This window comes from Alternaria burnsii, assembly GCF_013036055.1.
Source record: "Alternaria burnsii strain CBS107.38 chromosome Unknown 752, whole genome shotgun sequence".
Classification (NCBI taxonomy): Eukaryota; Fungi; Ascomycota; class Dothideomycetes; order Pleosporales; family Pleosporaceae; genus Alternaria; species Alternaria burnsii.
The window spans coordinates 899,446-924,833 of record NW_024066114.1 but is presented as its reverse complement, the minus strand read 5'-3'; the positions used below and the strand labels follow the sequence as shown (position 1 = coordinate 924,833).

Below are 25,388 nucleotides of genomic sequence, written 5' to 3'. Positions count from 1 at the left end.
GGCGTGTGCTACTAGAAAGCAGGTTGATCGAGGCATGTCAGTCTAGGAAGCTGATGTCGGAAGCGGAATAGCCATAGCGTACCCAGGAATGAGAAGTAAATGCATTGACGTGGACTAGGGGATGCGGAAAGAAACTATGACACCTGCAGGCGGGTGGAAGGGAAAGAGAGGCCGGTGCACGTCATCGGAGGCGCTAATCCCTGCCAGCCCCCACTTGATTGCCAAGGCGGGCTAATACGTTCGCTTCGACCCATTATTTCCCCATCAAGGGAAGACCAATCTTCAAGCAAAGTCTATGAGAACAGTTGCACCTTCCTATTTATAACGCTGATGTATTTCATACGTTTCACATAACACTCTGGTTCTGATTGCGAGTATCGTGGATGCTGTCATAGAACGCTAACTTCATTTGAAGTGAAACTATGTCGCTACACATTGCAAACCCACCCTTATCTGTCTGCGCAACAAACCCTACTGTTGAATTTTTAGCGTCCATTTCCATTGTATGCCACTAGGTTGGGTTCCTTTGTTGTGTCGGGACAGATGTACTGTCCACTCGCTGGATCAAATTTGCACAATGGAGGTATATATGTAGCTAACGCCAGAATTCTCGCTCTGGCCGCTGGACCAATGGACAATCCTTCAAGACCACGGATATAAGACGCTAATCCAGCCACAAATGGCGCAGAGGCTGAGGTACCACTCTGTGTTGATGTGGCTGTATCTGAGGTGTACCATGTAGACAGAATGTCGCCGCCAGGAGCCCAGATGTCTATGGCAGACCCGTAGTTCGACCAAGATGAACGGGAATCATTCGACTCGATGCTTCCGACGCAGAGAGCCCCAGATGAGCGGCATGGCGAAAAGTTCTCCGCCAACTGGTTTTCGTTGCCCGCAGAGACGACAAGCAATATGCCTTGGTTAGCTAGTGAAGTTGCGACGTTGTCGAATATTGAATCTGCTCCCCCACCGATCGACATGTTGATCACAGCAGAAGTCTGTCGGCCTTTGGTGATGATATCGTTCATTGCCCAGTTCAAACCACTCAGTACGGTGGATGTGGGTGCGCCCCCATCACCAGAAAAGACCTTAACCGCAATGAGATTTGTCTTTTTAGCAACACCGTAGGTCTTCGCACCGATCACGCCGGCCACGAAGGTGCCATGACCGAAGGCGTCAGCATTGACGGTGTCGATGGCGTTGTACCCCCAGGAGGCACGGCCTTCGAATTCGGCATGGGTTGTACGAATCCCGCTATCAACCACGTATGAGTAGGTACCTGCACCAGCGGTTGAGTCATAGATGTAGCTGGTGGCTCCTTTACTCCTGGATGAGATTCGTCCAAGACCCCATGATGCGCTGTTCTCTAGGAATTGTTAGCACTGCTCCCTCAGGAATGAGGCATTCTTATGCCTGTCAGAGTACATAAAATACTTACGTGTTACGAGAGCAGATGAGAACATCATGGAGTCCCTCTCCACGATGAGAACTTCAGGTAAAGCCTCCAACTCAGCGATGACAGCAGGGTCAAACGATCCTGTGTAACCTTTGAAATCTCCGAAGTCGTACTCTTGGTCGATGCTTGCGGTCAGGTTGACATCATCTCTGCGCCTGATACTGCGAACCTTCTCATGGTGAGCAGCGACCGATTCGATATCGACGCCTGGTATGAGTTGAACGATGTATCGTTCTGCGGTTACATCTTCGGGAGAGCTAGCCGCAAGTGGTGCTGCCTGAGCAACGAATGGGACTACAGCAGCAGCAAGGACGAAGACACGAGTTAACAACTGCATCGTGTATAAGAGGAAGAGAAGTTATAACAAACAGAAGGTGAAAGTGTTGAAGTTGCCCCATGATCTATCGCGATACCTACACGATACTTATAGCGGCTCGAGCAGTCACGACTCACCTGGGTACTCTAAGCTCCATCAAACCTTCGACCTAGTTTGCTACCAGCGGAAGAATCAATATGCTATAGATCCTTCGAATCTATCCAATAGCGACCACGTGGGAAGCAAGATCCACGGCCCCAGGCGCTTGCGGCTGCCACACGGTTGAGATGGGCAGACACAGTTCAGTTCATACTCCACATAATCCACTGAGATTTGAACCATCCGCCCGCTCCTGCCTTTTCTTCGCGAGCTCCGATGACTTCTGCAGGTCTACTGCACTGCAATGCAGGAGCAGCGCTTCTCATGCAACATGTATTGATGTGGCGAGGCACATTCGACAGTGTCATTGGTATTGCTAGGATATGGTTGCGAATCCATCAACTCTGTTATCTTCATTATAAGAAACCGCCTTGTAAGCTTACCATACATACAATAATCGCAGTGCAGATTGTCATAAATCCAGAACGGCGTGAGAGTTGCTGTCAAGATGGTGTTCTCGCTCGTGGCCGTGGTGGGGCCATGTCTCAACCGCGCCGCATTCCATCACTAACTAGACTCGATCCGCGGAATTAGGCCTCATCCGTTCACTGACTGCATGCAGACTGAGACCAACAAGGACCACATAGACTGTTGGTATGGAGTGGCGAAATGCTGCTTTTTAACCTGCATCCACTTGATTGGTCCCCCACTCATCATGGTTGTCTTTCGAAGACCGAGGAACATCTTCATTATATTAATATGTCTTACTTGGCTAGTTAGTTAGCCATACTATATATTGTAGTCCAGTTCGCATATCAAGTCTAGCTCGATACCCATCCCGCTTGGCGGCCAAAGACAAGCAACCGTCTTACATCAGCTTACTCTTCCGGATCACGACCTCCCATCTTCTTCATCTCCTCCAGGTATTCTTCATCCGACTGGAGGTCAAATGGTAAAGGTCTCGTGATGGGCAATAGTGAAGCTCCGTGATCTTCAAGTTGCTTGAGACGTTTCTGAGTAGCCGGCTTGGTCGTGTTGACACTGTAAAGCTTTACACGGCTGCCAGAGTTGTTAGCGTCATATGCTTGAAAACATTCAAAAGCACCCAGATAGGAAACACTTACTGGCAAGACGATGTTACGTGAAGATCCCAGTTCCATGCGCTCCGCACAAAGGTTGGTTGTGTGTTCAAAGCATCATCCCAGCAACGAACGCAGAACTCGCTAATCATTATCAGTGTTATTCAGCAAACATTTAGGCGTGCGAGACTTACAGCCATCCTTCCGCATCGACGGGGATGTCGATCCACCATGTGCGCCAGGCGTGGTAGTACTTCTTGCTCAAGTTCTCGTATGGTACTTCATACCACACGCCGCCTCCGTCATTACTGACTTCGACTCGTTCGGGCCAACCACTGCCGCTGTATGCCCAACCGGTCATACGGATCTTTCCATCATGAACAATAACGTCCTTGTCGACAGGCGTCATGATTGCACTAGCAACAGGCATAGTTTGGATGCTGAAACCGTTACTGTACGTGACGTTCTGCTTGCCGTTCTGTGGGGTGTAGTATAGGTACTCCTTCATCTGCACAGGAGCCATGGAAGGTGCATCGATGACATTGATGCGGGTTAGCCATTTGCAGCTCCTGGCACCGATGTAGCCCATCACGACAACGCGGAGTGGGAAACCATGGATGGCCGGCAGTGGCTCCCCGTTCATCTCCCAAGCGAGCATAACTTCGTTGACCTTCACCTTGCGAGTCGGCACCGAAACAGCGTAGTTGTACACCTGGCCCTTCTTGAAGTAGGTATCGGCGCCAAAGAACTCCACGTGCTTTCCTTCCGGCTTCAGCCCACAGTACTTGAGAACCTTCTTGAGACTGACGCCTACGTAACGGGCAGTTCCGATGGCGCCTTCTCCCCAAGGCGCGTTGATGAGTTCATCTCCGTCTCCTGGGTAGTCGTGAATTTGTTCGATACGCCGGGTACCACTGCACTGCAGAGTAACGCAAGTCTCCATACGCGGGAACTTGCTCTCATCTTGAAGCTCTTTCAAGGTGATCTTCTTTGGCGTGTTGACGAGACCTTCGACCTCAAAGAAGTACTTCTCTGGATCAATCTCAGGAACACCTCCATGGTTCCGAATAAAGTGGTCTTTGTTGGAAGTAATCTCATTCTCGACCAGGCGCTTTCGTTGCGGCTCTCCGTTGTAAGGGAATTGCAGGACATGAATCATGTCATCGCTCTTCTCTTTCTTGACGTACTCCCATGAAATGGCTGGAAGATCCTTGGTCGTTTTACCCAAAGCGTAGTGGTAGTGTTTCCATCGCACGCCCTCTAAGACTGGATTGGTGTCGGGTAACGGCTTCATCTGGAACTCGGGAGGTACAGGAAAGTCATATTTCGCTAAAATTTCTGCCGCCTTCTTCTTCTTTTCTGGGTATCGCTCCCACTCGATATATCCTTTCCATCCTTCTCGCTCTTCCGGGAAATCCGGCTCTTCAGTGGTCAAAAGCTCAAAAGGCTTTGCGTTTGGTTCGGCGGGCGCCATGATTTGGGTATGGAGTTGGAGGATTTCGATTTAGGATGAAGTTTGGGATACGACCCTTTACAAATGAAGGTAAGTCCCGCACTGTGGGTTGATAGCGCCAGTACCTGTGCGACATGTCATGACCTCAAGGTGACTGATTCTTAATCATGGGCTATACTACCCTACCACGATGCGTGCTGCAGGCAGCCCCTGTACGCATGTGATTTACCCAGATCCACGAATGGAAATGCCGCAAGCTCCGCAGAAGCGACAAGCAGAGATACACTACTACGTCATCATGATAGATATCAAAGAGCTGTCAGAGAACCCTGGACGGCACAACGCGTCTAGAACCAATAGTCGTTAAGTCCGAAATCCGAGAAAGGGCAAAAGCCGGAGAAAGTCATGAATACGACACGTCCCGCATGAAACTGATGATTAAGAATGCCAAAAAAGCTTGAGCAGACTGCTTGTTGGCACTCAATGGCACCCATCAAGTCGCAGCGCTCGTGGCCTCAACCAGCTGTTGTTCGTGATGAGTAACTGATTACATGCAGGCCGTATGCAAGAGGTCTCAACAGCCTTGGCTTACACGGGTCGTTGATGATCTTCGGAGGTTTTGAGGGAAATTTCCAACGAAACAGGGGTGAGGCATGTAACAGACAAAACCGGGAAGCAACGCGATGACCGTTGGTGTTGCAGAGCGTGCGAGGGGCCAGCTTGGTGAAAATACGCGGCAGTTGTTTCCGCACGTGTCGCCTCGGCGAGTTGCATGGCAAGCTAACCGCGTATGACCTGGCGCTTCCAACCCCCCGAGGTCCTCCGCGTCGCAGCACACCACGACTGTGGTTGTGGCACTGAACGTCCATTGTTCACCATAATTCTGCAGCAGAAATGGCATACTATAAGTTCACGATACCGCGTTTCGATCTCATAGCGCCTAGTATCGAGATCTTCCAGCTCGCATAATGGTGCGTGTAACGTAGACGTTAAAGTGGAGCGCATCCATATGTGACAACGAGTTGATGCCGCCTCAGCTCTAGACAATACGCCACCTTCTTTCTACAATTGAATAAGAGATGGGCCAAACATGCTATCTCAATCTTCGCTGCACGACTTCGTCAGAATATGGCATAGGGCCGCATAACGAGAGGACCATTGATTGTCACACCTTCGTCCTCAAAAAGCAGGCTTGTCGAATAGCGTCGCATATCGCGTTAACTCTCAAGAAAGTGTCGTAGGAAATGTCTAGTCCAAGCACCAGAGACAGGTGATTCGACAAAGCACTCGGATAAGAAGACGTTTTCCACCCGGCAACGCCACCAAGGGCCGCCCTTATACACACGGCCCATGTCCTTCAATCCCGAATTTTGGCGGCATTGCCTAGACGGATAGTGAACCTGAACACATCTGTTAGGACAGCCATGGTATCACTCACATGTTTAGCTGCAATTTTGAGGCACCAGAACTCAATCTGTACGCTCAAACTTATAGGGTTTGTCCATCCTGGGTCGAATAGGTATGAGCTGTCAAACAGGAGTTCAAAGGATCCCCTGATCTACTAAACGACCGGTATCATCTGTACGCTAAACGGAAGTCAGTATGTCGCATCGAAGGAACATAAGGACCATGCATACATATTCTGGAGATAGCATCCTGGACATGCATCCAATAGCCATTTCTGCCCAGGATGCCTGTGTCACGGAGGCACAGTTGTGATTCACATTCGCCAAACAACGAACCAGCGCTTTGACGGCATCTGACTCGATGGCGGATGGTTAGCGAAGGATCCGCGGCAGATTCATGGAAAGCAGATCATCATGGATATGGAAAGCCCGTCGTGTACGTCTGATCATAGAAGGTGTTGCTTTGGCCAGTTCAGCAATCGACTCCCGTCTATCTGCCTTTGAAGGTCCAGATTCTGTTGGTTTGAATATCTATCACATGTTCCTTTCACGATCATTCAATACCGTCAACCCTCCGACTATATAGCTCAGGGTTTGCTCTCTCTCACATAGAACAACCACATCACTCTCTTCTTATTTTACAGATTCTTCCTAAACGATAACAGTCGACATGGCGGAGAACACGCAGACTATGCTGATGCAGAAAGCAAGAGCGTCCGGCTCCATTGATATGTTCGAGCTGACATGTCTACTTTGGGGAAAGTATGTTCGATGCACAAGGTCTTTGCTATCCCTTTACTTATCCTCTTGCCAGCGAACGTGTTGTTAAGGAGCGACGAGCTGCTTTCGAGCGTGTTGAGAAAGCACTCGGCACCTACGATAGTACGAAACTTCCGCGATGCTACTCAGAAACCTCACGCGAGGATCTGTTTGAGCAAGGTCTCGAGATGGGAAAAGCATGTCTTGATAATATGCTCGAGCATAACCACGAATACTTCGTATGGGTCACTCCTCGATACAACCTCGTAAACGCAAGGTAGGTCAAACCAGGAATAGTACCAGGTTGTCGGACTAACGGCTGGTAGTCCCTTCGGTCACAAAGCTGTTCTGTTTGAGCCTGCAATGGAACACAATGGTACAGAAGAACAAAAGGCACAGTGGCTTCCGCTGGCTCGATCCGGCAAGATACTCGGTACATATGCACAAACTGAACTTGGCCATGGTTCTTTCGTGCGAGGCATCGAAACCACTGCGACCTTCGACCCTGATAGCGATGAGTTTGTTGTTCATTCACCAACAATTTCATCAACGAAGTTTTGGCCTGCTGGATTGGGCTTCTCGACCACACACGGCGCAGTCATGGCTAGACTTATTGCCGGTGGTCAAGATCAGGGCCCGCATATCTTCCTTGTGCAACTTCGATCGCTGAAGGATGGCAAGCCAATGCCTGGTATCAAAATGGGCGACGTTGGCTTGAAGCTTGGGTAAGTAACCTGATCGTATGAGATAACAAGCACTGCGAATCTAACAATATACCAGCTACAACGAAGCAGACAATGGCTTCGCCTCTTTCGACCAAGTTCGCATACCTCGATCGCAGATGCTCATGGCGCACAGTCAGCTCGCACGCGACGGCACATTTACCAAAGACCCCCTTCGCGCCAAGCTCTCATACTCGGTCATGCTGCTTGTTCGCAGCAGGATGCCTGGTATCTTTACCGTACAACTAGCGCAAGCATTGACGATTGCGACACGATATTCTGTTGTGCGACAACAGGGCCTTGGTCCTGCCGATGCGCTGAACACCGAGGCGAGCATTTTCCAGTACAAGCACCAACATTTCCGTCTTGTGAGCATGATAGCCAAGACGTATGCAATGTTCTTCGGTTCGCGGGTCTGCGATGACCAGTACAACGAACTCCGTGAGATGCAGAGCAAGAACGACCATTCTCTCTTGCCATCTGTTCACGCATTAACTGCGGGCATGAAGGCATACGTTACATCAGAGGCCGCTGACGGTGCTGAAGAGGCGCGCAAACTATGTGGTGGCCATGGATATATGTCTATATCCGGCCTTCCGGATATCGTCGGTGCTCTCACAGGCGGTGCGACGTTTGAGGGCGAGAATTATGTCCTCTGGCAGCAGGTTGGACGACACCTGCTGAAGCAACTCGACCGTCTACAGGATGGCGAGCCAATCGAGCCGCAGGTGCAATACCTGGCTGATGTTGAAGATTCCAACATTGCATGCAGCGCGTTTGGCACGCAGTTTCTCGATCCGGAAGTGCAGCTTACGATCTACCGCGACCGCGCACATCGTCTAGTTGTCAAAGCGCATTCAGCTATTCGAGCTTCCAGCAAGCTGCCTGCGGATGCATGGAATGAGCATCTGATGCTGCTGATTTCCGCCTCACGAGCTCACATTGAGTACTTCATTCTTAGATCCTTCATTGACACTATCTCAAGTCTTCCTGATACCACGTCGTCCAACCTTCGCACTGTACTGAACCGAACGCGCTCGCTCTTCGCCCTCTCCACCATCATAAACCCACGAACAGTCGATGCCCTGTCTTTCGTCGAGACAGCCCATTCGGATTCCCCATACCTCACAACGATGCAACTCGATCTCATCCGCTCACTGGTCAACGGCTTGCTCGATCAGCTTCTGCCTGAGGCAATCGCATTGACGGATGCTTGGGACTTCTCTGATGCAAGTCTTTGCAGCGCATTGGGTATGTATGACGGCAATGTGTACGAGAATATCATGCGCTGGGTCGACCAATTGCCTATCAATCAGAAGGCGTGGCAGAACAGCGGGGTACAAGAGGGGTGGAAGAAGTGGGTTGACCCCATCTTGAAGAGAGAGATGGCGATGTTGTAAGGGGAGATGACTTGAACATGCCATTTACATGATCATGAGATATATGGTGATCAACTTGTCAGATCACGATGGGACTTGTCAGTAGATGTAGATGTCGAATACAGTCGTTAGATCGTTCGGTTGAGCCGTTCCCTCGTCCCACTATAGACCTGGTCATTGTGCTTTTTAGACAACCCATCGGCGAGCTCAAAGCTTCTTTCACCTTGAATAATAGTCTTACTGGCAGATAGTGTCGACGTTGCTCGGAAGCTGTGTGCCACGCTCATATGCAACGTGAGTTCGCTCACAGAAGTCATCGAGGTGTTCAACTTCTACTTCCCCCTTCGTTTCCTTAACACTCTACCGTTGCTCGCCGCATCATTCTCCGCATTCACACTACTTCCATCTTGCTCAGTCATCTCGCTACCACCACGCTCCCTTTCTTTGATCCTCAGTACCTTGATTCTCCACACCCGTTGCTCCATCTTCAATCTCAACTCTTCCATTTCCCTTCTCTCCGCGACCGTCGCATTCTCCGGTATTTCAGGTAAATTCTCCAGTTCCAATTCCACGTCCTCGCCGTCGTTCATAATGACATCCTGTCCGGTATGAACAGGTGAGTCTTCCGCACCCGAAACAGGCATGTCCTCTGTGTTCTTCATGGCCACGTCTTCCTTGTTACCCATAAACGAATCCTCTACATCTCCTGTACCAACATTCGAAGGAACTTTGACATCTCTACGAAAGGTTGGAGTGTCAAGACCATCATCTAGGTCCGGGACATCAGCAGCAGTATTATCCATTTCCATCTGCCAATGCGGCTCTCTAACTCTTTGTTGTTGGAGTCTTGATAACCGCTTCTTCCTTTTTCTTCCTCCCAAATCCATTCCATCACCATCAAGGTCCGAAAGAAAACCAGTATCATCTGGTGCCCTGGGATCTGGATCTTGGTGGATCTGACTTGGGAGTTCTGCTGCAAGAGGATCTGACACTGATTCCTCATCTGCTTTTCGTCGTTTACCTCTCGTTGCCGGTTTTGGCCGCGTGGGCTTCTTTGCAGCAGATGCTTCAGGATTCAAGTCTACCTTGACGGGTTTGACGCCGTTAAGATATTGGTATTTTCCGCCGGCGAGGGGCTCGGAAGATCCTTCTTCTTCTTCATACTCGTCCTCATCTTCCTGATTCATTGGTGTTTTGGGAATCTGAATGCTTGCTTGGCGAGTAGTGCGGTTGACAGGCTTCTCTTGTGAACTCGGTCCAGGGTGCGCGGTATCAGCGCTTGTCTTCTCAGCCTCACTTCTATATTCTTCCAAAACGGTTTTCAAATCCACTTCATTGCTACCAACAGCAGAGCTATCCTTCTCTTTGCGTATCTGTATTGTCTTCCTTAATCTTTTCTTAAAGTCCGGATGGGTAGTGTTGGGTGTTGATGCAATTGAACTCAAAAGTCCCATGAATTCATTACTCCATTCCCTCCACTCCTGGTTGTGGTTGGGACATAGAGTCTTCGGTAAACATTTATCGAAAGATGTAATGTCCCAATTAAGCATGATGGTTTGAACGTCCTCGTAGAGTTGCTTCCTTCTTCGTGGTGCCATCATTGCGTTCAAAAGCGGAAGCCTTTGGAGATGTGCTCGGTGTTATCGAATTAACGAGTAGCGGGCCCGGGAAATGCGAGATGAATGAGATGAGTTTTGCGATGATAGAGCGCGTAGAAGCAGCATCGTGGTCTTGTGTCACAATAGCAGAAAGGACGGCAAGTTGCAGTAATTCGAGGTAGAAGGGCGGTCAATGCGTTCTCGTCAGCCACTCTGACTAGTAGGGGCTAGGCTTAATCTGCAGCTATAGCTGACTACCTTGAATGGCTTCTCCACGCGTATGGCCTAGCGCTCGAGGCATTGGAAATGTCTCAAAAGCCGCAGAATGCCGCCAGCCTGGAGAAACTCGAGATTTTGTTTACTGATGGGTGGGCCTGATGATGTCATTGAGTTATTTTAGTCTGGATCTGAGTTTGAACTATTGCGGTAAGCTCGGATTCAATAGGGTAAATACGCAATAGCTGATGAAGATTGAGATGTGTCGTATCTTCTGAATTCCGCACACTCATATTTTCTTCTAGAGACGCCTCCAGATGTTGTACAAGTCGTGTCGCGTGTATGATACAGATATAGCACAAAGCTGAGGAGAGTGTGAACGCCGCCCGCTGCCGAAACCTGCCTGCGGTATATGCCAAACATCCCAAAAACACCGCTTGCCCAGACATGTTGCTGCCCATCCCTGGCGTTATAGCGGTTCGCTCCGAACAGGTATAAGTCGTGAATCGAAAGTGTTTTATGCGGCCACAGCCATGCCGCCGCCGCCAGATCCTGCACCGACATCGCTCGGTGGTGGTGGGGGGGCATCGAGCCTTGTGTTGTCGGCCATCATGCGATTGAAGCCAATTGATACGCCCTCAATAACAGCCAGCAAGATAGCACAAGATATCGCTCCGTTTCGCATCGACCTGTAGCCTCCTCGTACTGCGAGCGATCCGCCGGTGAAGAATCCTGCGATGATGGCATTCCATGGGTCTTCCTTCTTCCGTATTCCCTTGACTGCGCAGTCGTATGTGTTGAAAAGTCCTCCCCAAACACCGAAGTTGCCGCCGAGAACGGGGGCGCGGGCCTTGATGGCTGTGATGGCACCGATGCGTCGCTCGCCGTAGGGTGAGTTACGGAACTGCAGGCTTGTAAGCGCACTTCTTCAAGACAACAAGACCATACTTACGCCTTTTACACCGTGCCACACTGCTCCTCCAACAGCCTAGCCCACAGTTAGTAATGGGTTGAAGACACTGCGCCTGAGGGGACATACGCCCATGGCAAAGGCACCACCAAAGTCATTGAGAATGACCCAGGGACAAGGATCGCGCGAATGATCCATTATGTATTATTAAGGTGAGAGACGTGTTTTGGGCGGTTCCGAGGGCGACGGGAGGGTGTGGGCGAGCTTGTGGTCGGACGATAGCCACCGGTGACGATGCGCTTCGATGGAATTTCTTGAGGACCCTTGCTCCTTTGGCGCTAGCGGCGAATCTTCGGGGCCGCTGCAACCATCGTCTGCCATCAAACCTCCTAGCATGCCTCATCCTTCCCCATCCCAATCACCGTGCAACGCTCTGCCTTTGTCGACTTGCATCTGTATGCTATCTTGTATATGACTACCTATCTGCAGCAGAAATGTCGAATGATGCAGCTATGACTTACCCGTTAGAGTGATGGACATCACACACGGCTGTTATATCCGGAAGGAATAACAATCCCAACTACAAGACGCCTCAAGACTGACTCAGGTTGTTCTGAATATTGGATGGCCAATTTATGAGTGTCCAGTGCTGGCAATCACGGTATAAGATGCGGCTGATGAGCCTCTCTCTTTTCTACTTTTCCCTTGTGCAACAGGTCCATCAGCCTGTCCAACAAGTCTAAGCAACCTTACTCTCACCATTTCTCCATGATCCATTTTCTTTATCATATTGTCAGTGCACAAGTCGCCACTATTTTCTACGTTCATGCTATTTTCCTCACCGCTGCGCTGGAATGTGTCACGCAATCAGCGTTCACCGTCCCAATCGGGGTACTTGACCTGCGTTCACCTGTCTTATGTCTTGTCCGCAAGTTTCTACGCTCACCTAATCGTTTCCGCGTTTTTCTCTCCAACCCCGCTTTAGGCATCTATGTCACCGCGAATTACTTAGCTCACACAGAGTCTTGGCGCGCATGTCGCTATCAACTTTGATAGTACCTCCATCCTCCAGTCTAACTATACTGTCAAAACCAATAAAACAAGCTCGAAAACATGGCAGGCGCCACTCGGGGTCGTACGCGCAATGGTGTAGTCAAGCAGCCGCTCTCGTCCAGCGAGGATGATGCACTTGCTGCCGCGCTCGTGGAAGGAAACACTCACATACCTCCGCGAGAACAAGAGCGTTTGTCTGACCGCGACGACCAATCGCGTCTGAGTGAGGGCCTGGAACCGCTGCATTTAGTTGGCCAGGACGGTAAGCTTCGTGTTGAAAAACTGTACCTAAATAACTAACAAAAGATCAGATACACCGCAAACTCCCAATGCACCCGCCCCGGGTGAAATTGACCCGCTTGGTATCCACGTAAAAGATGCCATATCAACCATCAGTCGGCTAGAGGGACTGGGCTTGCAGATGTTAGAGATCCCTTTGCCCAAGTGCATCGTTTTGGGTAAGTTGTGTCGCATGGCTTTAACCTTCACCTAACTAACATAGCTTTCTAGGTGAGCAATCCACGGGTAAATCTTCGGTAATCGAAGCAATATCAGGCATCAAGACCCCTCGCTCGACCGATACATGCACCAGATGTCCACTTTTCATCAAGCTCGAGCCTTCCGAGAACAATCGCGCCGGTTGGAGCGCAACAGTCAGTCTACGCCGTAGCTTTGGCTACGACAGCAAAAAGGGTCGAGGACATGAAGGACGCTTCCCAGGATGGGTGCAAATGCCTAAGCCTAGCGACACACACTTCGCATCCACAGAAGACCCCCGCCAACTCGAAGAGCTTATCGCACGCGCTCAGACTGCGATTATTAACCCCATGATGGACTATAAAGAATTCCTCAAGGCACCCGTTGGCGCGCTCGGAGACTATCGCAGCTGTGAATTCAGTCCAAACGTCGTCGTCATCGCAATCTCACATCCGGATCTCCCTGCACTAAGCTTTTATGACTTGCCAGGCATAATTGGTCAGGCAGAGTCTCCGGAGACAGGCTTTCTGGTCGATTTCGTTCATGATCTAGTGACAGATTATGTCAAGGATCCGGAGGCCCTGATCCTAGTGACTTGCTCACTGGAGAACGACATCGCGAACTCGACTGCTGGTGGGATTGCGCGGAAACTTAACGCCACGGATCGGTGTATTGGTAAGTAAAATGCCCTCTATTGTGTTCGTCGCCAATATTTATAGGTGTACTTACCAAACCGGACCGCTTGCCGGCAGGGTCCCGCTTCGAAAAGCTTAAGGCAGTGTTTGACCAACAGCGCTTCGCACTGGGACATGGATACTTCGTCGTCAAAAACCTGAACCAGGACGAAATCAACCAAGGTCTCACCCATCAGCAGGCTCGGATCCGAGAGCATGAATTCTTTGCCGAAGGAGAGCCTTGGGCAACAGAGTTTGTAGACTACGGTCATCGCTTTGGTACCCTGAACCTGCAGCGCTTTCTCTCTGGAAAGCTTGCGGAGCAAATTACTAAAAAGCTTCCTATAATCGACCAGGAGATCAATTCTCGGCTAGAACAGGTGCTCGCCGATCTTCAGCAATTTCCAGACCCACCAACGCACAATGCTTCTCGGATGATCTCGGACGTCGTGCTCGATTTCTCCCAGAATGTACGTAGAGAGCTAGAGGCTGAGTTTCCTTGTAAGGCATGGCGCAACAATTGGAAGGCGCTACAGAAGTCATTCTTCGACGCTCTGGCAAGCATGAAGCCTACCATGTCCACGCGCGGAGATCGAGATGCGACCGTCTACATGGACGTGCTTGGAGCTCAACCTGGCAGCTCTGCCAGCAAGGCCATTGCTGTTGATGATGACGAAGAAGAAGGGGGGGATGAAGAAGATGCTCATTTCAGCACACTAATGAGCAGTAACCCCGAAACGCCAACGAAGAAGCGAAAGCTTGAGACTCCAGGTCCCTCACCAGCCAAGACGACCAGCCGTCGAGGTCTACCAAAATCAGCGGCTTCAGGCTCAGACCTAGACCTCAGCGAATTCAGGAAGAACTTTCCTCTCGACCAGGTTACACAACACCTCGCAGAGAACTCACAAAGCAAGGTACCAGGACAGATTGAGCCTCGTGTTGTTGACAATATGATGCTCAAGACACTTGAACATTGGGAGAAGCCGCTCAACAACTTCTTCAACATGCTTGAAGGTCAGATTGCTAATCAGATTAAAGCATTGTTCCACAAGCACTTCTCTAAATATGAGGGATCGACTTTCTACCGAACCGCCTGGCAGATTGTTGACCAGATGGTGGGCCTCAACTTCAATCAACAACGCACTACAATGGCCGAGGAGAGTCTTAATGACGAGAGGGAGGGACCTTATATCTTTCATGATGAGATCTTCGAACATGAAAAAGAAACTGTTCTAGATTGTTACCGCCAACATCGATTTAAGGCGCGCCTCAACATCTACAAGCGTGAAAGGCACCAGCAGACAGGTAGACCAGTCACTGCGCAAGAGGAAGAGAAGTTAAAGAAGGACGCTAGAGTAATGGAGGTATTAAATCATGAGCCATATGTGGTAGAGCTCAGTGTTGTGGCCCAAGTCACAACCTACTACATGCTAGCAGCGCGCCGTTTCCACGATGCCGTCTGCATGCGCATTGAGTCCAAATTCTTCAAGCAACTGCGTACGCAGCTCCGTGATGAGCTTGAGAACGGACTGGGTCTCAATGACGGCAGCGAAGGTAAGATCCCGCTCCCTGCCCTGCTAAGCATCTTACTAACACCCCAATTCAGGTTATAACAACGCCGTTCGCCTCCTTGCTGAATCACCCCAGCGCTACAACCAACGCAAGGAACTGGTCAGTCAGCGAGACTCGCTTCTACAGGGCCAACAGATCCTTAGAGACCTCCAGCAGAAGTACGCCGGCGACAACACCTCCTCCACCACCTCCGTTTCCAACGTCGGCTCTAGTACTTGCTACTCGAGTGCCTCCTTCGGCGGCGGCATGAATACTCCGCTGTCTCAAGAGATGGAAGATTGCGATAAGACTGGGCTTCCGCGCCGCTGATAAAGGGATTACGCTTTGATCAGAATACGAAACGCGCTTCTTGCGAGGCTGGTGAGGACCGCGTGTAGCATGTGGAAAGATTTGTTCATTTTATGACTATACGCAAGAATTGTTTCAAACGAAGCGTAGTTGCATAGTGTCAGTATGGTCGCCAGCACCAAAGGTCCTTACTATGGTCAAAGAGTTGTCATACTTAGTACGACATCAAAGGAACGAAGCGCATATCTCGGTGACCTTCTCTCATGTTTTGTAAGTGCCAACGTAAAGTTCGCGATTTAGATACGTAGTGAAGCTCTACTGCTCTAAGTGTACGATCTTAGAGATACCATACGATAGTCTAGGGGGTTTCACTGTTGCTTCTTCCACCTCGCCTATCTCAATCACCCCTTTCACTAGCTGCACCACCTCCTCATCCTCGACTGCGGTGATTGTTTCCAGCTTGTCCTGCATCTCTGGTCTCTCCCATTCGATCCGACTCACGCTGACCCTCATCCCGTGGAGCTAATTCAGTAGCTAATTGGACTATAGTTTCGAGACGTTCAGTGTCACGACGGCAAGCTTCTCTTCTAAGAGTGGCATGTTCATCTCTTAGTCGAGCCAACCGGGCCTCCGCTTCAGAGACCCTCCCTGCAGCACGTGATGCGGTCAGCTGCTGTCTCTCGGTAGAAACTTGTAATTTCCGAGCTGCATCGGAATCGCTAATGGTAGGAAGAGGTTGCAGGAGTAATCCATTTACTATCTGTACTGGGGCTTGTGAAAAGCCTTGCTGTCCTGTTTGGTGCCTTGGTTGCTCTGAAAGATTTGAAGTGAAGGAGGTGCTCCCCTGTTGTTGAGTCCCTTGGGCTGGCTGTTTATGAGATGTACTTCCAATTCTGCTGTCGGCTTTTGTGGCGGGTTGTGTTTGATCAGTGGCACCTTGATTCAGAATTGGGACCCGAAATCTGGACTGGGATCGCCTACTTGAAGACCTATGTGATCCAGAAGCGGGCGTCGTAGGAGGCTCCTGAGCTGTTTCAGCTGATTGACCTGCAGCCGGTGGTGGGTTTGGTCGGGCGTGACTTCGCAATGTCCTGTTCGTAGTCGGTAGCTCTGCATGTCTTGCTTCATGATAGAATCGCCCGCCAGCTAGTGCAATATCCGCACAAACCATATCGGAATCGAGGCCTGTTCTTTCTGCCACTTTACCTACCAATTCTTGTCTCAAAATGTTGCGTTGCGCTTCTGTTCTAATAGCGTTGGAGTAGTCAAGCATTTGGCCAACAATTCTCCAATCTAGGTCTCTATCGCTTTTTACACCAATTGGATGCAACCCTGCTGGAAGAAATTCAAGGAGCGAAGTGGTTCCCAAATTCTTGCAGATGCGTATGAGTGCAATATCTCTATCCTCTTGGTTCTGTATCTCAGTGCCAACAGGGAAGTCATCGAGAGTGCTGTCAGCATCATTCTCATCATCTTTAGATGAAGACTCCTTCTTTTTTGGCTTCTTCTTCTTGGGTCCTGCCAGCTCTTCATCACCCTCATCATCATCTTCTGCTTTCCGCTTTTCCTCCAAGTCCGCGCAAATCGCCTTTAAATCTGCGCGCAATCTGGGCTCCTTGTCGTCTCTGCTAGAACCAGTTCCTTCGCCGCCTGATTTATGCTTTCTCCGTTGCAGTCTCTTGGCAATATGTGCTATTGCAACATCACGCTTGTCCTTCGTCAGACGAGACAATTCTCGAAAGTCGCGTAAGGTCTCTTTGTTCCACTCATGGTCGTCGATGTTTGTGGTACCCTTGAGCCAACTCTCGCTTGTCCCCTTCACCCGCAGTATTTCCTTCAGCTTGCGGATCTTCCAGTTTGCGTAGATCTTACCGAGCAGGCCTTGCTCGGATACATCGGAGGAGTCAGCAGAATCATCATCACTATCTGTAGGTACGATCTCTTCTTCATCGATGCTCATATTGCGGTCGACTTGGTCTTTCTCTTGCTCTCGAATCTGGTTCGCTCTCTCGCGTTCTTCTTTAGATTCTTCAAGCGATTCCTCATCGGACTTTTCTTCCGCACCACCCTTTTCTATATCTGCCCCGTTGTTATCGTGCTCTTCTAGGATTTCTTTGTCGGCTTTCGAAGATGTGTCGTTGTTCAAGCTGGATTTTGAGCGCGAATTCCTACTCGTGCTCATACCTCGTGCCATCGTCGCATCGCCCTGACTATCACGCTTGTTGTTACCATCCTTTTGACGTACCCCTTTTCGTTGCGAGGGCTGGACGCCGTTCATTCTCATCATTCTCAGACTGATATCCTGACTATTTCACTGTGTTACTGAGAGCTTAGTGATGAAGTGAACGGATAATCCTCAAACTGCTGGCTGACTACTTAAATATGCTCAACCGCAGCTTCACTCCCTTGTGAGTTTGCACGAAGTGCAAACAACGCTCTTTGTAGTTCAAGTTCAATTCTGGAGGTCACCAGAATGATCTTTCGTCGGTGCTAGGGGTAAAGCAAGTTTTCCAGAAGCCACATGTCGGCAATTTCGCAGGTGAGTGGCTAGTCTAGATCCTTTTTCCTTTCCAAGTCCGGATTCCAAGTTACAAAGATGTTCGTACACTTGAGACATAAACAAATTAAGTTGTGGCATCTACAATCAATGTCCTATCAATGCTGTGAGCGATACTGAAGGATGTTTACCTACCTTATCACGAACCCCAAGTCAAAACCTAGCCTGTGTCTTCTTAGTTATCGCCACGTCTAGGAAGATCTATGGGTATGACTGTTTATCTACTATATAACACAAACTACGCCGAAGCCTCGCGTCTTGCGAAACTGTGTTGTCCGCGCCTTGGCTTTCCTTCTGAATTACATCATTCTCTGGAACGCTGTGGACGTTCCCAGCTCCCTCCAGCCTCTGGCTCGAATCGGATAATGAACCGATCAACACATACACATATATCTCAGTCCCGTGCAGTGGTAGTGTTGGCTTCAGTTTTGAACAAACTACATCAGATGTGATTCCCTATCTACATCTTGGCATCTTACGACCGTCAGACGTTGTCCCATCCCACCTCGTCACTGCCATCTATCTATTCTCAGCCAAATTCCCCAGACGCCCCAAATAATCCGGAGCAAGATTAGACAATAAAACGTACCAGCAGTAAATATACAGTTGAAGATAAGAGAAAAAGCGGTCCAGGAGCTAAACAGGGAGGATGGAAAGGGAAGAAGCGTAGTTCAGATAGTGGAAATGTCCGGGCTTGATAACCATGCTCGCCCTGCAACTTTCGATGACACTACCAATTCTACCACATATCATCATCAGCCCTCTGACTCTGATCAGAATCCGAATGATTAGCATAGCCCCCTCCTCCTTTGCCCGACTGACCCAGATAGTTTTGTGTGTTTGCAACGCTATATCCACCGCTGCCTCCATTTGCACTATAATTAGAATGATGAGAATCGCGAGGATTCTGGTTGTATTGATTACCCTGCGACGCGCCTCTTTGATGCTGTTGGTGCTGTTGTTGCTGGTGCTGTCCATTTTGTTGCTGATGTTGTAGCGCCCCGTTCGCTTGTTGTTGATGTACGCTTGGCCATTCATTGGATTTCTCTGATTGTTGCTCATGTTGCTGCTGCTGCTGCTGTTGCTGGTATCTTTGTTAGCATCTCTTCCGAATAAACTTGCTTTCAACGAGGATTTACCTGCTGGTATCGCTGATACTGAGCAAACTCCTCAGGCTGCGATTGCTGTTGTTGAGCTTGTTGGGCGGCTTGTTGCTGTTGCTGCTCCTTCTTCTGCTGCGCGGCTTGCTGCTGCTGTTGAGCCTGTTGAGCCTGCTTCGCTTGTTTGGAGTTACCAATGGAGATCTGCGGGTGCATTTGTTGGACTTTGGCGAGGTATGAGTACATGAAGTTGCTCAACAAGACCTGAGAATAGAGTTCACGACGAGGGTTCGCGAGCTTGATGTGAGCCATGCGGTAGATCGCACGTTCTTCGAGTATTGAGAATCTGGTCCAGTTATAATCGATATCGGGCTTCAAGATGCGTGGCGGGGGCTCAGGCGATAATCCGCGTGAGGCGTTCTTCTTGTGAGACGACTCCTTCTCGCCCTTCTTCTTTCCTCCTCCGAAGATGGAGGATAGTAATCCGGGCTCCTTCTCTTTCTTGCCTTCGCTAGACGTCTTTCTGGCGCTCTCCTTCTTCCGCTCCTCTTCTAGCTTGATACTCTCTCGATCCAACACAACGCTTTCACGACCACGACCACCACCTTGTATCGACGTTTGCAGGAGGTCCAGTCTTGTATCATCGTGACCCTTTTCCTGAGGCTTGCTGAGCTTGTTCTTAACCTTTTTGTCTTTTTCTTTCTCTGCGTCTTTTCCGCCCTTTTTGTCCTTTTCCTTTTCTTTATCACCACCAAACCAACCCCAACTTGTCTTCCTTGGGCCGCCTTCGGAACCGTCCTTCTTGTCTTTGGATTTCCCGTCGGACTTCTTGTCTTCCGGCGCATTTGGGATAATGGACAATGAGTCTACTCTGTTATTCTGGCCAGGCATCGCGGAAGGCTGGGCTACTAAATCGTCAAAAGATTGCGCGGGCTTGATAGGGGAATTCTGGGCGGCTTGTGCATGGCGATTTGGGCGGCCTGCCTGAGGCTGAGGCTGGCGCTGTTGTTGCGGAGGCTGCTGCTGAGGCTGAGGATAATGACGGGGACCAGCAGGCTGTTGCTGGGATTGAGGCGGTGGTTGGCGGGAAGAGTGGCGTTCCGGTAGTGTAAACTGAGGTGTCCTGTTCTGTTCCTGTGGCGGTGGTGTCTCGATGATTTGGGGTACTTGCTGTGGTGGAGGGGTATAGCCGGGCAAAGGTGCTGTCGTTCGACCGTTCGAGGCGATCCTCGAATGGAACTGCCGAGGCTGAGGCGAAGTTCGGTCCTGTGTCATAGGCTCAGTAGAGGCTGACCTGGGATGTTCCTCCGATGAGCCGGGTCTTTCTCCACCATAGCTGGGAGATGCTCGATTTGCTTGTGGCCGCGAGAAGTTGTTGGACGATCCCTCGAATGCGCCATTGACGGGTTCAGACTGAACGCGCGCAAGTCCTGGGAGAGGCGGGACTTCAGGTATGCTTTCGGTAGAATGTACAGGGGAGGTAGACGGCGAGTCTTCTGTATCAGTTTCTGCCTGTCGGCCAGAGACAAGCCGACGTGAGAGGGCTGGACCACCTTTGCGTAGACTGCCTCGCCTATAAGTAGTATGTGTTGACCTCTTTAGCGTCCCCAAACCACGCATTTTACTGCCTGGTACGATTGGCATCCCATCGACACCCTCCTCCCCTTCTCCAGCAATAGCCTTGTGGTCGATGCTCATACGTCTTATCAAGGCCACCGGGTCCTCCTGTATGTGCTCGAGCTCTTGAAGATTGGACAGGCCGCCGCTAGATTGCGTACCGGAGCGTTTCCGTTCCAGTCTCTCAGCACCATCTTTGTAGCCGCTACCGGTATCGATTTGCCTGGAAAGCATAGACTTCTTGCGCCGTAAACCTCCACCTGAGCCCTGACGTCCCATGGCACCGTCTGGCGATAGTGAATCCGAGTCTCCTGAACGTCGTCTCGTCCTGTCAATCTTGTCCTCGATAAAAGTCTTGAATTCCATAGGGGCGAGTTCGGGGTGCAAGCGGGCGGGCACCCAGAAGAGTTTTGATTCATCCTCCTCAGACACGGCGGGAGGAGAGGGCGGTGAGTTGGCGGATTGGAACGAAGGTAGATCGGGATCGGCATTGTTAACGCCCATTGACATCCTCCGTATGGCCTGCAGGTTGCTCAATTCCTGGGCAAGACCCGCAGGACTGTTTTCGTAGTCGAGGTTGTTGAGCGGGAACTGGTGCGACGCCGTGTTGGAGTTTGAACGAGACAGCGGAGGGGATATCTCGCCGCCATTTGAGGGGTTTCGGCCGATAGAAGCCCGCTTCTGGGGCATATTGGTGCTGCCATTTGGGCTCGTCGGCGTTGCTGGCTTCTCGAAGGACAGCTGGGGACGCAGCGGGGATCTTGCGGGCGGAGCGCTGGGGAAGGGGTCAAAGGCCTCGAAGGCGCCAAAGGACTGGATCGAGTCGCCGTTGGGGCTGGGAATGAAGCTTAGGGGGCGCAGGCTGCGTCGGTTCGACTCGGTGTCGCTATCTCCGCCGTACATGTCGCCTATGGCCTCTGTGACGTGGTGGCTGTCATCGCTGATGGATATCTGCGGCGCATGCCCCCGACGGGGAGGGTTTCGCATCTGATATAGCCGGTCTAGCTCTCGTGCTCGGTCGGTTGCCTGTGGGGTACGAGACTTGGTCAGCTTGGGGGCTCCTTGGAGGTTGGGTTGGCGCCGCGGGCGTTTGCCGGGAGAATGCCGCAGAGAAACCAAACAATGGTGGTTCCCTGGCAGTCTCCCTCTTTCCACCCAGTATGCGCCTGCACGCGGGCTTCAGGACATGGGCGAGGCCAACTCACCATTTGCGAGGAATGCGGAGGTGCGGGTTGGCACAATTGCCACGGCTTGCTTAGGGCGCCGAGGCTCGCGGATCATCCAAGGGCGGGCGGCTGGCGGGCGAGAGGGCTTTGACATGCAGCGTAGGATTAACAATGAAAGCGACCATTACAACAGGAAGAGAGAATGCGTAGAGGTGCTGCTTGACAACTGCAAGCACCGTGTCTAGGGACTAACGCGGAACCTCACTAGCCTCAAGTCAGCCCGAGAGGACGCACGAGTCGGGCGCGACCAGCACTCCGCCACAAAAAGGGAGCATCACCATTGGAACATGTGTTTCTGAGCCCAGCAGCCGCCCTCATCCAAACTGCTTGGACCACCATGCCACTTTAACCCGCCCTGTTGAGTTGGGAACATGTACATCAGGGTCTGGTCAAAAAAGAAGAATGGACCGTTTCAACGTTCTACGACAAAAACAATCCCTACACCAGCTTCCTCAGCCTTCTTGCAGCAACCAAGCAAGCAGGCAGGCAGGCAAGCTAATGCCCAGGTTGCAACTACCCGCGATACCATGTGTGGCGACAGACAATAATAGCCGTCTCAGACTACTCGCAGATCCCCGGGGTATTGTCAAGCTACCAGCCTATGTAACTTGTAGCAGAGAGCTCCTAGCCCACACCATTGTCAAACGAGCTGTCACTATACACATCGCCTCCGACACTACTTACCCACCATTGTGATCCTATGCTAATTCACCGATATCATCTATCCACATATTGCCGCCTAACCCGCCAGGCCGTAGCGCCAGGGGTAACTGTCCCTGCGTCTATTCATTCGCTCGTGCCACTGAGACTTGTCTGCTGTACAACGCAGCCGCCGCACGCCAAGGTGATGTCATGCTTAAGCGCTGGCCCTCCGCCATTATCGTGAATGTCGCATTGCCATCATTTCCGAGAAGGGTGTGTTTTTGAATTGCGACAAGTCTAGTTAGGGGTAGAAGTGGTGTGCTGCCACGGTATATACAAGAAGCAAACAATTCAAATTCATGCCTTGGCCCCTAGCCTCAGGAGGACGCGCTGCTGCGTCTCCAGACGAACATGGCGCAACCTACGGCACAGGTAACGGCACCGAGCGCTAAGTAAAGGTTGAGATAGTCATATTCGTCTTCTTCCTGTTTGGGAAAAGCCGTGGATGGATAGGTAGCGCTTTCGGCTAGCTATACGACGTTAGCTCAGCGAGGTAAACTTACGGGAGTAGTACTTACGTGGACGAACAGCTCCGAGATACTGTTCCACGTCGTGCTGACGTGTAGAGGCGGCGCCATCCTCAGAGCGCTGGTGTATTCGTCGGGCTGTTGCTCGCACCGCTGCATCGTCTTGTCCCGGTCTGCCTTTAGGGCTGTATATACTGCTGGTAGTTGGTCGAGGTGAGGATACTTTTTCCGTAACTCGACGATATGCGCAAAGCTAGTGGGATCGCTCGAATCGTATGTGTAGCACAACAAATCACACGCATCTAGCTTGGCCTGGTTTTCTAGAATCGCGGGTTCGAGTTCGCCGAGCTCCTCTAGAATCAGATAGCATTGTTTACCACCTTTGAGTTCAACGCTATTGACAGCTGAGCGCGGTTTTATGGTGGGATGGTACGTGTGGCTGAACGGTCGTTGAAGGAAAGCAGACAGCAATGAGCTCTTTCCACTCCCGCTCGACCCAAGCACGTAACACAAGAAGACGTTACGTTCGACTCGTCCAGGCTTCTTCCTTCGTTTCCTCGCTTTGGTTACTTTGAGTGCGCTGGTCGTCCCCCCACGTTCGCCGCTTTCAAATCCGAGATATGCTAGGTATGCTAGAGTCGTTTTGGGTTCTTCAAAAGTAGTCATGCTCCACTGCGCGAGCCAACCTTGTAGCGTGATGTAACCTGCTTCATTGCGCACTGTACACGATGGGAATGCAGAGTCTACCCATGATGTTGGCATGCCTGGGGTGGGTGCGAACAGATTGGCAAGCTCTCTGTCATTGAGTCCTCCGTCATTATCCATGTCGAACTTCAGAAAGAGGTCCACAAAGAAGCGGTAGCCAGCGGGGCTCAACTCGGCCGATGAGAATTGAGGAACGTCAAATTTGGGGTGAAGGAACGTGTCCTGGAGACTGAGACTATCAGTGTAATGAAACTTCCTCAGTATAATCCAGATGGTTTCGTGCCGACCCTTCTCCGCAAAGATTTTGTTCAAGAGTAGGAACCCTTTCTCGTCCATGCCATATTCGCCGGTCAGACCAGGAGCAAACCGCTCCATCGACCTCTTTATGTTTGCCAGGTCATCGTCGCCCAGTGGCTTCTCGAAGCATTTGATTTGAAAATCGTGTATCTCCTGGTCGTTCCAATATCCGTCCTTGTCTGTGTCGCATAGATGGAAGACGCGCTGTAATGCAGAGATAGCCGCCGGCTTCAGTACGTTCTCTTTGGAGTCGTACAGGGGTGCTATCGGGTGGGTGACGGCCTTTTGGCAGAGGAAGAAGACCTCGTTGATATTGTGGTGGTCCTTGGCGCTCGTCCGTATGCAGGAGTCGATTTCCTTGAACTCGTTCATGACTGGCAGCATCTCCTCCGACACTACTTGCGACGTCGTGCCGTTTGAAGCGATATCGGATTTGTTCGCGCATAGCACCACTGGCACGTTGACGCCCAGCGAGCGGAAGTAGGGCATCCAAAACAAGGCAACCCTCTCATAGCTGTAGTGGTCCGAGTATACAAGGAGGATTACGTTGGATTTTCGGAGTTCTGTACGGAGAGTGTGTCGTTCGTGGGGGAGGGCGGAAGTATCGACGATGGTGGTGGTGACATTGTCAGGCGTTCCGAGCGTGGGCGGTAGGGTGACCTGTGGTAGGACGGGTTGGATCTTGGCTGTGACGAAGACATCCTTGACGAGAGACGTGATGATGGAGCTCTTGCCGACACCATCGTCGCCGCAAAGACAAATCCGTACTGTGCATGTCAGTGGGCGTAGACGTGTAATCGGGAGGGGAACTCCACATACCGGTCGCCATTTCCCTGGCGCGTGTTATTGCATCGTGGGGCAGGCTGGTGGCTGTGAGGGAGGTGATGCAGGGGAGACTCTCTCGACTCGGCTCTGGCTGTCGTCTAGAATTGTGGAACGTTGTGCATCTCAATCCAATTGCTCCGGTGGTCAGAGCAATGCACCAGTGGCTCCAGTGCTGTCAAAAGGCTTGGCACACGTGGGAGACGATCGCAGCTTCCCCGCCAGCGGGCCCCGCAAGATTGGTCGCTGGGAAGGTGCGATGCCTGCTCGACCGTTGGAAGGCGGCCCTGCAGATGGACCGAACCCATGTCGAAGCATCTCCACCAACGAACAACGGGATGAAAGCTGCCACTTTGAACATTCTTGACCTGTGCACGGAGCCGTAAGGCGTCCGTCTCCGCTTTCCACTTCCCCAGTTCCCTCCCGCTGGTTCCATGG

General features: G+C 51.0%; 7 protein-coding genes across 7 annotated transcripts; 2 read left to right on the top strand and 5 right to left on the bottom strand.

Annotated features, from left to right (window-relative positions):
• Positions 1-485: 485 nt before the first annotated feature.
• GT037_006404 (subtilisin-like protease-like protein) lies at positions 486-1,793 on the bottom strand (the record flags this gene model as incomplete). Its single annotated transcript, XM_038931451.1, has 2 exons — positions 486-1,366; positions 1,439-1,793. The coding sequence occupies 2 exons, from the start codon at positions 1,791-1,793 to the stop codon at positions 486-488; spliced, it is 1,236 nt and encodes a 411-aa protein (XP_038785948.1).
• Positions 1,794-2,749: 956 nt separating this feature from the next.
• GT037_006403 (sulfite mitochondrial precursor) lies at positions 2,750-4,424 on the bottom strand (the record flags this gene model as incomplete). The annotated part of the gene is made up of 3 exons (XM_038931450.1): positions 2,750-2,930; positions 2,996-3,094; positions 3,145-4,424. 3 exons carry the CDS (start codon positions 4,422-4,424, stop codon positions 2,750-2,752), a joined length of 1,560 nt encoding a protein of 519 aa, XP_038785947.1.
• Positions 4,425-6,479: 2,055 nt separating this feature from the next.
• GT037_006402 (acyl-oxidase) lies at positions 6,480-8,690 on the top strand (the record flags this gene model as incomplete). Its single annotated transcript, XM_038931449.1, has 4 exons — positions 6,480-6,571; positions 6,624-6,845; positions 6,895-7,293; positions 7,349-8,690. 4 exons carry the CDS (start codon positions 6,480-6,482, stop codon positions 8,688-8,690), a joined length of 2,055 nt encoding a protein of 684 aa, XP_038785946.1.
• Positions 8,691-9,001: 311 nt separating this feature from the next.
• Positions 9,002-10,267, bottom strand: GT037_006401 (uncharacterized protein; the record flags this gene model as incomplete). Its single annotated transcript, XM_038931448.1, has 1 exon — positions 9,002-10,267. The coding sequence occupies one exon, from the start codon at positions 10,265-10,267 to the stop codon at positions 9,002-9,004; it is 1,266 nt and encodes a 421-aa protein (XP_038785945.1).
• A 733-nt stretch (positions 10,268-11,000) lies between these two features.
• On the bottom strand, positions 11,001-11,591 carry GT037_006400 (mitochondrial import inner membrane translocase subunit tim-17; the record flags this gene model as incomplete). Its single annotated transcript, XM_038931447.1, has 3 exons — positions 11,001-11,387; positions 11,436-11,471; positions 11,523-11,591. The coding sequence occupies 3 exons, from the start codon at positions 11,589-11,591 to the stop codon at positions 11,001-11,003; spliced, it is 492 nt and encodes a 163-aa protein (XP_038785944.1).
• A 915-nt stretch (positions 11,592-12,506) lies between these two features.
• GT037_006399 (interferon-induced gtp-binding protein mx) lies at positions 12,507-15,478 on the top strand (the record flags this gene model as incomplete). The annotated part of the gene is made up of 5 exons (XM_038931446.1): positions 12,507-12,708; positions 12,758-12,904; positions 12,957-13,598; positions 13,643-15,151; positions 15,204-15,478. The coding sequence occupies 5 exons, from the start codon at positions 12,507-12,509 to the stop codon at positions 15,476-15,478; spliced, it is 2,775 nt and encodes a 924-aa protein (XP_038785943.1).
• Positions 15,479-16,213: 735 nt separating this feature from the next.
• GT037_006398 (mitochondrial rho gtpase 1) lies at positions 16,214-24,959 on the bottom strand (the record flags this gene model as incomplete). The annotated part of the gene is made up of 8 exons (XM_038931445.1): positions 16,214-16,393; positions 16,668-17,763; positions 18,150-18,174; positions 18,494-18,533; positions 19,039-19,098; positions 19,154-21,757; positions 23,025-23,129; positions 23,178-24,959. Coding segments are annotated over 8 exons (5,892 nt in total), but the record flags the coding sequence as incomplete, so codon positions are not given.
• Positions 24,960-25,388: the final 429 nt, after the last annotated feature.